The 13,678-nt window shown below is 34.0% G+C and overlaps 1 protein-coding gene across 1 annotated transcript in view; it reads right to left on the reverse strand.

Moving 5' to 3' along the window:
- The window catches only part of tub (TUB bipartite transcription factor), a 91,308-nt gene that overhangs the window by 17,895 nt on the left and 59,735 nt on the right, over positions 1–13,678 (reverse strand). The window contains 3 exon segments of the mRNA XM_051115714.1: positions 1,077–1,132; positions 1,134–1,212; positions 5,044–5,206. Coding sequence (XP_050971671.1) covers positions 1,077–1,132; positions 1,134–1,212; positions 5,044–5,206 — 298 coding nt within the window.

Raw genomic sequence — 13,678 nt, forward strand, 5'->3', positions numbered from 1 at the left:
CACGATGCATTAAAAGCTGGGGGGGGGGGGACTTTTTGAATCTGAAGATCAAGGTAAATCATACTTTAATTTGTCATCAGGGAAACATGCAAGTATCTTTGTTGCTTCCGAAAGGCAGTACTAAATGGGGAAAAATTTATATTTCAACAAAATAAGAAAAATTTGGACATCTTCATCCTGTTCAAAAGTTTTCACCCCCAGGCTCTTAATACATTGTGTTTCCTCCTGGAGCATCAGTTTTTTTTTTGGTTTTTTTTTGTGGACTACATGTAAACATCTTTTATGTAAAATATCTTACTTAAGACAGTACTAGATAAAAAATAACATGCATTTTGTATGATCTCTCTTATTTTGTTAAAATTATTCACATTTTCACAGATTCTGCAAGGGTTCCCAAACTTTTCCCACTGTATTTTAAAAGTCAGTGGGATCCAAACAGCAATGGACATTTCTATTTTGTGTGTTTTACAGAAGAAACTGAATTTTTATTTCTGGGTGAACTACCCCTTTAAGGCAATGTCATACTGTAGTATAACGATTAAGAAGCAAAGCTAAAAATAATAAAAATGCCAACTGACATTGTTGTCTTACATGGTCCTTTCTGGGCATGGCAACAAGGTAGTTTTGAAATTAATGTGAAAATCATAAAAATGCACTATTGTTGAAACATTTTAAAAGAAATCCCAACAAAACTGCATTCATTTGATCAAAAATACATTAAATTGCATGCCCTTCAAAATGTATTTTAAAATGTAATTTATTTCTGTGATGCCAATGCTTAATTTTCAGTTGTCAACAGAACAGCATTTATTTGAAATCTTTACTATCACTTTTGATCAAATGAATGTGTCCTTGCCAAAAATTCAATAAAAAAAATCCAAACAAATCGTTTTTTATGCTGTTGTGACAGATGTGAACATCTCTTCTGTACAGCGCAGGTAATGCTCATCACGACACAAACTGAATCACTGGATGGCACATATGTCAAGTATGTTAAACACACACAGATACACACACGCACACACAGATTTTCGTGCACATGCTGGGCCTGATGGTTAACAGGCTGCTCAGCTGACCTTTGTGCTTGCCCTTTTTCTCCTTCTTGGCGCTGCCAGTCTGAGGAGTGGAGGTAGGCGGCTTGGATTTTTTTAGCCGAGCGAGGGGCCTGAACCTCTGCTACGGCTTTAACTTCTTCCTGTTCCGCTTCTTGTACTAAACAAAGAGGTGCAGGATGAGCCAGCAGGAGCAGAGAAGATAGTGTGAGAGAATACAAAACAAAAAGAGGAAAATAAAGAAAGGGGTTAAAATGAATTAGAAGAAGAAAGAGAGTTAGCAAAGACACAAAGCAGAAACAAAGCCTACGTTTTCAGCGTACACACAGAAGTCGGCGACAAGCACAAAAAATGAAAAATCTCACTGCTCCCATACACCCCTGGATGCAATTTTAATTGAAGGAGATTCGGTGGCTGTCAGAACAACTGTGAAATCAAAGCTCTGAGGCAGATTCTTTTCATCTGCTTCTTTTAACTGTCCTTCAAGGCCACAAACTGCTGTGCTTTCTTTAAGCAACAGATCTGGGAGGATATATATCTGAGTATCAGCACTCATGAAAGTGCATATCACTGTCAGTTAGAGGCTTGTCGATAGCTACAGTGCATCACTGACACTGAAAGGCATAAAGAGACAAGCCTGTCAGAATGAGAGAAAGGTGATCAATGGTTTAGTTATGGAAAGAAACCACAGAGACATTGACTTGCTATTTCTGAAAAGAGAGTGACGCAGAATTAAACAATGAAGTTACTTTTTGTTACTCATGCTTTGAGACACTGAAGGTGTCAATTCACATGTGAGCAAAGGCTGCTCTGTTCAGGATCTGTGTCTGCCCCAAATTCTGTGTAAAGACGCAATGCTACAATGAAACTCTTTTCAGAGTATATATTTAACTTACAGGGCCTAATCATGATCAAAGCTTGATGAAACACATGTATGGCTTAATATAACGTAAATAATGTCTTTTACTGAAATATGTAGTAGAAAACCCATGAAATATTTACGTTATTTTAAAAAATGCACATTGTTTTATATATATTTTGGACTTTGGGGGCGCAATTATTTCGATGATGGTTGCACTCAGTGAGCTACTGACGCTACCTGCTCGCTATTTTAACCGCAACACAACTCAGAAAATAAAATACAGATATGATGCCACATTGTGCGGCTTGTGGTAGTAATTTTTTTAGTTGAAGCACACCGAGAGAAGCGATGTAAGTCTTCACTGCTTTCCTAGCAATAAGATGAGGTGAAAAGAAAGGGAAAATGCCTGTGGATGAATAAAACTTCCTAAAGACCTGTCTTTGTTCATTACACTATAGTATTTCCACAAAGCAGAAAACCAGGACGGAATCACAGAATCTAGTCATAAAAACGGAATTTACTGTTTAACACAGAATGTCACGGAATTTGTCAAAGTTTGAAAGAATTAATTAACAGTATGTCATCAAATTATATAAAATCGTGATATAGACTAGTATCTGTAAATATTAAGCTGCAAAAAGATGGCTTTTTTGCTTAATACACATACTGAAGTATGCATGTATTTAATTTTAATAGTAAATCCCCTTCAAAATATAAAGTTTGTTTAAGTTTCATTAATTATAAGATAAATTAAATACATTTTTATGCCTTCATTTGATAACAAGAAAAATGTAAATACACAACACAGAATTTCTGAGGGGAAAAAAAAAAAAAAAAAAAAATCACAAGGCTATTGTAAGAATAAATAAAAGCTGTTTTTATGCATTCAAATAATTAGACATGCTAAAACCAGAATTTGGTATCAATAAAACATAAAGTGAGGAAAAAATACAATAGGTACACTAAACGTAATTTTTGTTGAACCTATAATAAATTGATGTTAAATTGTATATGTTTCAAGATTTTAATTAACTGGAGATGATTTTTGATTAATAACATTTTATTTAACCATTAAAAAGGAGTTTAAAAATGTATATTAAAAAAAAAAACGGAATCCAGAAAAATGAAAACTGGAAAAATGGAATTTGGTAAAAAATAAAACTGATTTCATAGAGCCCTACTATAGGCCTGATGCCTTTGAGGCTTTTAGTAGGCCACAACTACAGAAAGAGCTCACAAACGGCAGAGACAAAAAATGCTGGATTCCATCCTAGCAGGATGTAACCATGCTGACGCTTGTCATGATGCCACAACCAGTTTCTCAGCGCAGATTTCACTTGATTTCCAGAGGCGTTTAGACTCCTTGTGTGGCAAAATCAATGAAAAACGACAAAAAACATCATATCAGTATCTTATTTTCCAAATTGTCTATTCAGAGTTGTGTTGCTGTAAAATAGCAACAGGTAGCACCAGTAGCTCACCGAGTGCAACCATTTGACATCAACGAAATAATGGCACCACCGTCATAATCCAAATTTTTTACGGAAATCTTTCATGGGTTTTCTACTACATATTTCAGTAAAAGACATCACTTACATTATATAAAGCCATTCAAGTCTTAATACCCAGGGTTCCCTTTAACAAGTGGAATAAAATCCACAATTAGACATACAATCAAGAAATGTTAATGCAAACACTGATGGAAGATATCATTTTTTTCAAGATTATAGCCAAACAGTATAAGAAAGTTTATCAAAAATGGTGAATAATTATATCATTTAAATGTGTTTGCATTTCCTAAGCACTGTCTCATCCACACAAATGACCAAACCTGATAATTACACAAAGACCTGTTATTTAACTTTTCTTGACCTGAATATGGCAAATTTCAATTATTTCAATTCCCATGTTATGCAATAACATCGCTTCTGCAATTCTAATGTTTGTGTAAATGCATTTACTGTATGCCCCTTTGTGCAGCAAAATATCCGGTGCAAATACACCTTATGAGGTATATACGCCACGACATATCGTCTAACAGGGCTGACAAACACAAATGTACAAAGTAGGAAATAAAATGCAAGGCATAATCAACTACAGTTACAATTCACTGAAGCTCATGCTGGATGAGCGTCAAAGGTGCTCCCTCTTTGATGAGACAGCACAACGCTGAGGGAAACACAGTAAATTATTCACAATACTGTATACCGTTAGTATCAACAGACATTCCTCTTCTTTCATAACACAACACAAGCCTGTGAGGAATATAACAATCCCAAAGCACAGGTGTCAAATGATCACCATTGACTGAATGATGATTTACGGAAATGAACTGGTTTTAAAACCAGTTAAACTCTATCAACAGAATTTGCAGCATCGTGAAAACTAAAAAAAACTAAGGAAAAACTCATACTGAGTCATAGGATCGGTCACACTTGCAGGAACATGACATGAAACTTCTGACACTCTGTCAAAGGCATTGGGATAAGCATTCAAAGGCTGCTTACAGGTTGCACAGCTGTGCTGTTATTGTAACAAGATACATAAGATTAACACTATGTAGATCTATCACACACATTAAAAATGTTATTGCCTATGTTATGCTGCCATAGCAGGCTATTTCAATAAGTACAGCTTAGCCATAATGCCAAACAGAAATATGGCATGACAATTCAGCACGAACGTCTAAAAATAATGTTTGCTTACAAGTCGGCCAAAATGAATAAAGGCTTCTCATAGCTCAGAGGAAAGACCCCTGACACTAGCAAATGTTTTAATATAGATGATTGAGGTCTGCATTGACATTGTAGGAAGGGTTTATCTAACAGTGAGCAGTCTGGGACAGAGATCAATAGAGTAACTCAAGCCAGTACCGCTGGCAGTGCGAAGAATGGCAGCATTGTTTGCCGAACAATCAGCAAACAAGCATTTCCATTTTCAATCACCGGCCTTTGTGAGCCTCTCTGTTTGAGCAGCTTTGGTCGATATTGGCATGTCAGTGTAATGACAGTTTGGAATAACGCCTCATGCCCTCGAGAAAGAACGTGACCCTCGAGTCTCTCTGGCATTATGGTTATTTGAAATTTTAGGAGAGTGGGGTTTTTTGTGGCTTTGAACTGTATTTTGTACCGTGGTAGATGGTGCTGCTATTGCCGCTGAGGTAGCTCTCCACAAGGGGAGCCTGTTCCTCCGACTGCCGCGTCCTGCGCACTCGAGACCGCCCGTCCAGATTAGATTGCACCATCAGGGGCTCCTGACGTTTCTTTTTCTGCTTCTGTTCCAGCAGAGCTCGCTACAAACACACATTAACAGACAAACACAGTGTTTAGTGTACAGCCAAACATTACAGTATAGTATTTACAATACTTGTGCTACATGATACATGCAATATGTAATTAAAGAAAATAGTAATGTTTAATAACTGCAATAGAATAACAAGTTTATCACTTAAATAGACGCACAGCGTGAAGAGAAAACCAATCAATGAAGATACATACATAAAAGTTTGGGATCAGTAAGACTTGTCGTGTTTTTAAAAAAGACTTTTATGCTCATCAAGGTTGCATTTATTTGAACAAAAATATATAAAAAAAAAAAAACAGTAATATTGCAAAATGTTATTACAATATAAAATAATGGTTTTTATTTTAATATACTTTAAAATATAATTTATTCCTGTGATGCAAAGTTGAATTTTCTTTAGCTATTTCAACTCCAGTCTTAAGTGTCATCATTCTAATATGCTGATTTATTATTAGAATTATCAATGTGCTGCCAAATCCTTTTTGGAACCTGCGATTCTTTTTTTCAGGATTCTTTGATGAATAACAAGTTAAAAAGAACAGCATTTATTCAAAATATAAACATTTCTAACAGTGTAAATATATGCTATTACTTTTTATTCATTTAACACATCCTTGGTGAATAAAAGCATTCATTTCTTTCCAAAAAAGAAAGAATAAAAATTTACTGACCTCAAACTTTTGAACAGTAGTGTATATTGTTAGAATCCTGAAAAAAGTATTACAGGATCCACAAAAATATTAAGCAGCACAACTGTTTTCAGCATTGATAATAAATCAGCATAGTAGTTGTGGTTTAATTCCCATCTTGCCCGGCAAAAGAAAAAAAAAACACCCCGAAGGCATAACAAAAAGTTGCCCAAAATTACTGCAGTGTTACACCAAGTATTTTTATTTTTGAATGGTCTTCATTGCACGTGGCACTGCTTCTGTACTTCTGCCATAATCTTATTCAACATTTCATCTTCTAAAGATTTTATTTTCAAGAAAACAGAGCTGGAGATGAAAACAAGAGGCACTGCATGTTTTAACCTTAAGGATGCATTTTTCTGTTGCAATCTTCCTATATAAATAATGCAAATATATCAGCATCACAAATCCAACCGTTTCACAGAAGGATACAGCTGTGCATAGATGTGACAAGCATATGCTGCATTTTCTAAAAATCTAAACAACTGATAAGCTAAAGAAATCTTAAAAAAAAATAAAAATCTTTACAAAATTGCTTTATATTCATTTGAATATCTATTACATACAAAATATATGAATAAAAGATGCATTAGTTGCATACACATGAAATAAAAACTATGCACACACAACAAAAGTTCAAAAGTTTGGGGTCAGTATGTATTATAATTATAGTAAGCAATATTTTTGAGCACCAAATAAGTATATTAGAATGATTTCTGAAGGATCATGAGACACTTAAGACTGGGGTAATGGCTGCTGAAAATGTAAGTTTACTATCACAGGATTAAATTACATTTTTAAAATATTTTTGAATAGAAAACAGTTATTTTAAACTGTAATAATACTTCACAATATTACAGTTTAACTGTATTTTCATGATCAAATAAATGCAACCTTGGTGAGCATGAGAGACTTCTTTCAAAAACATAAATATAAAATATAAATATAAACAGATAAGCTTTGTTAACCGGTCAACTGAAGCTCTATAACTCACAGCACTGAAGAGATTTCCGTTCTATAATTTTCCCTTGAGAAATCTCTGATGAGGTCTAACTGACCTCAAGTAGTCTGACAAGACATCTGCTCTAATGAAGACATTCGGTTTTTCACAAAGTAAAAATAATTATAAGCATTGGTTCTCCTCTCCATCACTGAATGTGATTACTATATGAAAAGGATAAGCAGAATTTAAATGAAATCAGAAGGAGATGAGCACTGAAATGTTCAAAATGACATGCAGCACATCTCAATGTATCTCAAATCTCAAAGTATCTTCAAACCTGAAAACTTTTGAGCTTAACAACAATGGAACAGAGCCACATAAAGAGCCACTTGGAGCGCACAGACTGTGTCGCTTCTTCATAAAACTTTCAGCGTCCTAGAGCTAAAACCAGCCACTACAACACGCCTTCCCTTCACACACGACTGCATGTTCAACCCAGCATGGGTTTCCCCGCACAGCATTCTTCACTTTCGCAGCAACCTGGTGTTATGTGCAGCCATAGCCAAGACTTCTGGGGAGATCCCTGAGCTGGAGTCTATTAAACATTAAAGGAATCTTTGAGCGTATATTGGGCTTGAGACCAGGTCTGTCCAGTCAGGCAGAAAAATACCCTCCCCTGTGCTAGCGGGTGGGTGTGCAAATAGAAGAACCTTAAATGAGAAAAAGAACTATTACCATGGATTATGCAAGCAGAAAGACACCATTAGGTGCTATAAAAATCCACATTATCAGCCTTTTCCTAATTTTCATTAGGATTGACAATATCGAAGAACTGATTTTAATCAATCTGCATTTTGATGAACCAATATCAGTCTTTTTGTCTGTGCTGATTTCTGTTGATGCATGAATACAACTGAACTATAAACATTATTTGTAGCATGTCTGCCATTCAACAATTACACTAGGCTTTTTGCTTTGCTACTTTTGATAGGAAATTGATGTTACTATAGACCTATATAATATATATATTTTTAAGTTGTACCTTTTTCTGCCATTTTAAATACCCTAACTTCCAGGATTTCCAGGATGTTTTTTTTCTGTAATAAATATGCATGCAAATTACAGTGGAGTGCAACAGTTACTGTACAGTGTTCAGCAGTGGTCAAAAGGGATTTAAACATTGAATTTTCCTTCAATTTCTTCTTGTATACTCAGAGATGTGGTTTCAGGTGGCAATTAATATTATCACACAACCTTGGTATTTGTCAAAAACAGTAGGTAATTTGGTCGGGAATTTTCAAGTGCATAGTAGGAGAGAAACACCAGCATTCTGGATATGGATGTCGATAAAATCCTGAACATTGCTTATGTCCCCCTGAGGAATAATTACCATAAGAATCGGGCTAAAGTCTCATTTTCACATTCCGTCAATTTTATCACAAAATTCAAACAATAAATGTTTTACCTTTAGGAAAGCCATTCAATTTCTATTGCTTATAAGTCAACTAGGGAAAAACTCTAACTCTAAAGAAGAGATGTTTGATAAATATATATAGACATTAAATACACATAAATACACATTCATTATATTTTTTTACCTGTTAGTGATGTTTTATTTATGGTCGAAAAAAAACTGTAGAAATAAATTTCACTCAGATTGGTAGTAAATTTCACAAGGTAATTGGTGGTAGCACTGAATGTAATGTGAAATTTTAAAGTAAAAGATATGTTTTTTTGTTTTTGTAAAATTAACTCCAGTAATCTTTTATTTACAACTTTGTGAAATACTTTACAATAAAACATGAAAAGGAGTTTAAATGTAGAATATAGAAACAATTTATCATTAAAAAGTTTATATAAAAACTGGATTATGTGTCATTTAAATTATTAAACACAACTCTTGCTTTATTTAAGTGTTGATAATTACACTCTAAAAATGCTGGGTTATTTTTTAAACCCAAATGCTGGGTTTAATCTGTTGGGTCATTTTCTTGGGTTATTTTTAATATTTTTAATATTTTTATTGGGTTGTTTTTAATATTTTTACCCGGGTGCTGGGTTATTTTTTAACCCAATTGCTGGGTTTAACTTGTTGGGTCATTTTATTGGGTTATTTTTATTATTTTTTTTTTACTCAGGTGCTGGATAGTTTTTCAGTTGCTGAGTCATTTTTGGATTATTTTTTTCTATCCAAATGTGGGGTTAAGCCTGCCTCTGACAAAAGGAGAGACCAGTTCTGGTGCACTTCTTAAGCAAAATAAGGTTTCGTTTACAAGATAGGTTTGTATACGATTTATTTCATTTATAACGTCTTTACTGTCCTGTAAATTGTATTATTTTACACAACAGAACAAGGACGAGATGTCAGTCAGCTGCGTCAGTCAGTTGCATCAGCAGCGGTTACTTCACATGATGGAAACGCCTTTTGCCTTGCATAAAATAAATGGATTTTATTCATTTTAGTAGTGAGTTTAATTTAATTTGATGTTAAAATATGTGCTTTAATGTCATTACAGTTTTTTTTTACGGGCAGATTTTGGAATCCGTCACGGCATCTTTCAGCTAAGAGTGAAACATGAGGCCATGGTCTGAAGTTTGCAGTTACCCCGGCTAACAGCAGCCCTTTACCAGCTCAGATTTCGGCGACACACCAGCAAGAGAATTAGGGCTATTGGGGTTAAAGTCGTTTACAGAAAACGGTTGAATACACTAAAATTAAAATGCTACTTTTAAATGTTACATTTTTATGTCTAAAATGTTTGTTAAACGAGTTTAAATGCATGTAATATTGTAAACTATTCTGTAATCACCCAATTAAATTCAATTTGTCTTGTATTTTGTCCATGTGTTCTTGCTTAATAATAAATATTCATCTTTTGATTATTGCTGTTGCCTCCAGTAATTCTGTGTTTTTTATAAGTTCCAGTTCATTTTAAGCCAGCAATATAATAAGTTTTAAACAATAGTTGACTTAAATCAAATAACCCAGCATGTTTGGTAAAAACATTTAACCCAACCAGCTGGGTCAAGATAACCCAGCATTTGTTCTGTCCAATATTTACCCAGCACTGGGTTGCCAAATAACCCAAGTTTGGTTGTTTTTAACCCAGCATTAGTGTGTGCATATATAAAAATAAACAGAATTTGAATTTGGTATTAACCTTGAAAATGCACCTATTATGCCCCTTTTTACAAGATGTAATATAAGTCTCAGGTGTCCCCAGAATAGGTTTCATCTCAAAATACCCGACAGATCAGTTATTATATCATTTTGAAAATGCCTATTTTGAGTGGAAGCAGCAACACACTGTTTTCATGCATGTCACTTTAAATGCAAATGAGCTGCTGCTCTTCCCACCCCTTTTCCAGAATAGGGCTGTGTCTTTATAGCTCCTGCCTCAGATTCTCTGCCAAAAAAACATCTGTTTGGCTTTGATTATAATGTCTATAGCGCTGAAATCATGCATTATGAAGCCATATCAGTTTAAACTTCTGATTTACGGTTTCCTGAGTGTAAACATGTGAGTACTAAACTAAGTTTTCTTTATGTTAAAACACGCATAAGTTACAAAAACACAGTCGGTTATGTCTCTGAAGTTAAACAGCTGAGAAATAAATTGCATGTGTATATTAGATCTGTGTATTAAGTGACAGCAGTGTAATATGCAGTGCCTATACTGCAGTCCATGCTGTTAATATGACCAAAACAATAAAATAAAAGCAGGAAATCACCCACTGCTCTGGACTGAATAATGTCTATAGCTGTATAAAGAACTTTAATGCTGCTTTTAAAAGCTCTGGTGTGAAGATAAACATGGTGGATTGTGTGCGGCTCAGGGCTTTTTTTTTTTGTTGTTGTTTAATACGGCTGTGTCCGTTAACAGTCGTGGGTGGGGCTTGTAAAAGGTGATGTCACATTTTACGGATTCTGTGATTGGCTTGCTCTGAGACACTGCTTATGATTTGTGGGGATTTAAAAGAAAGGGAGTGTGTGGATTTTTATCATTATAGGGTGGTTGTGTACACACTGCCAACACACATTTATGTTCAAACAACATGTAAAAGTGAATTTTGCATAATAGTAATGTTATAATGTTAATGTTATAGTAATGCACAGCAACCTTTGAGAGATTGTTGACTAAAATGACACATACTGTACTTATCCAGATGTTTAAAAAATCTAATCGAGAGCTTGTGAATTGGGGAAAAAAAGATTTGTGAAATCTGTCAATACACAAGCCTACCTTTAATAATAATAATAATAATTATAGAGACGGCATTAAAATAAAATGGTTAAAATCCTTTGATATGACACACCGTGTGATTTGATTTGGCTTTAAAATTTGTCATCCTTACACGGAGACAATGAATTCATGTGTTTTTAATAATGCTTCATGTTCCTACAAGATTGCATCTCCCTCAGGGGTTTCTATACAAAGCTCGTTCTATTGGCGGTACCTTGTTGCTTGGGGAAACATGCCTTTGTGGAGCGCACACAGATCTCCATATTGATGTTCTAATAAAAAGTTGTTTATCTGCGAACACATTGCCTAAACACGTTCACCGTCTGTGCTCTGCTCTGTTCTCAGAGCTGATGCTAAACAGCGCTGCCAAATAAGCCATAACATTTTCGGTATCACTTAAACAGATCGCTCGGAAGATGTGCTCACACAGCACCTTAAAATTCATTGAAACACACTGGTCAAAGACTCCTGAGGCCATAGAGAGCACAAAGAGCTTGGCTAAGGTGATGCTCAACAATTTCAGGCTTGGCTCCTTCAAGGTTATTATGCAAAGCAGACAGGCAATAAACATGGTAATTTGGTCTCATGGTCTTGTGAAGAGTGTGGGAGGTTCATTAAAGAGCGGCCGAGTGCTGAGGGCTAAACCTATTGGCTTGATTCGAGATTTGGAGCAAATTATGCTTGTCTCCCTATCCAGCTGCAAGAACCGCTGGTGTTTACAGCCCAGCAGCAGACAAGCAGATGCAAAGCATCCTCGAGGAGATCTCCTCCAAACTCCCTCATTGCAGAGGTGAGGAACATGGAGGCTTCCTAATGTTCGCAGCTCATTAAAATCCTATCTCCTATCTACATCACGCCTCTAGACATTTTGGACAGCTGAAGAGAGGAAGGATTTTGACAAACTAAAAATTCTGAGCTCTTTCTCTTCTGTCACTTTTCTCTGAAAAAAAATCTACAAGGCTGAGGCGGATGCTCTTTCTGTCTCCTCTAACACCCTAATTCTGTCCCCGCTCTGTAGTTCTGATACTTTGCGTCACTGAATCTTTTTATATCTGTCTGAAATTTGAGAGTAAACCAACTAAATCTGTATGAATAACCCTGATGCCCTGAATTGCTACTTGCAAGTATTTCACTGGATGTCACAAGTATTTCAAGATTAATTTCTAATCAAGTTAAATTATGAACTGCATCTCATAATAATAAAAATTATGAAATTCAATTTCTACAAACATACACCTTGGAGTACATCCGTATTACCAATATACTGTATACATTATTTTTCAAAATTTGGAGTAATTTTAACTCTTCATCAAGAAATCATTAAATAAATCAAAAGTTACAGTAAAGACACAAAAATTTATAAATATAAATTATATATATAAATGCTGTGCTAAAAAGAACTGCTTTAAACACTAAAAATAACAGTAAATGAACAGAAGTTCCTGAACAGCAAATCAGTATATTATAATGATTTCTGAAGGATCATGTGACGCAGACTGCAATAATGGCTGCTGAAAATTCAGCTTTGCCATCACAGAAATAAATGACATAAAATATATTAAAATATATATAAAATATAAATAATATATCAAATATAAATTAAATATATTAAAATAGAAAACTGTTATTTTAAATTGTACAAATATTTCACATTATTACTGTACTTTTGACATACACTGACGTTCAAAAGTTTGGGATCAGTAAGTTTTTTTATTGTTTTTAAACCAATTCATTTAAATAAAATTAAATAAAAATACAGAAAACACAGTAATATTGTGAAATGTCATTACAAATTAATTATTACATTTTATTACATTTAAAATAACTGTTTTCTATTTTAAAATACTTTAAAATATAATTTATTCCTGTGATGCAAAGCTGAAATTTTAGCATCTTTTAGTGTCACATGATCCTTCAGAAATCATTCTAATATGCTGATTTATAATCTTTTTTTTTTTTTTTTTTGATTTTTTTTGAGGATTCTTTGATAAATAAAAAAATCTAAAAGTACAGCATTTATTTAAAATAGAAATCTTTTCTAAATATGTAAGACTTTACTATAAGTTTTATAAATTTAACACATCCTTGCCGAATAAAAACATTAATTTCTTTCAAAAAAAAAAAGAAAAAAAATTTACTGACCCCAAAATTTTGAACAGTAGTGTATAAAAAGTATCATAGGTTCAAAAAAAAAAACAGTTTCCAACATTGATAATAAATCAGCGTATTAGAATGATTTCTGAAGGATCACGTGACATTGAAGACTAAAGTAATCATGCTGAAAATTCAGCTGTGTATCACAAGGATAAATTATATTTCCAAACATATTAAAATAGAACATAGAAGCAATAATATTTCACAATATTACAGTTTGTTCTGTATTTTTGATAAAATAAATGCAGCTTTGATGAGCATTAAAAAAAAACATTTAAAAAACATTAAAAATCTTACTGATCCCAAACTTTTGAACAGTAGTGTAAATAAAAAAAAGAGATGTCTTTCAAAAACATTTTAAAAAATCCTACTGACCCCAAACTTTTTAAATGGTAGTGTATGTGGTCAGCAAACGAGCATAAAACTCAGTT

Source organism: Labeo rohita, chromosome 7 (assembly GCF_022985175.1).
Source record: "Labeo rohita strain BAU-BD-2019 chromosome 7, IGBB_LRoh.1.0, whole genome shotgun sequence".
NCBI classification, from domain to species: domain Eukaryota; kingdom Metazoa; phylum Chordata; class Actinopteri; order Cypriniformes; family Cyprinidae; genus Labeo; species Labeo rohita.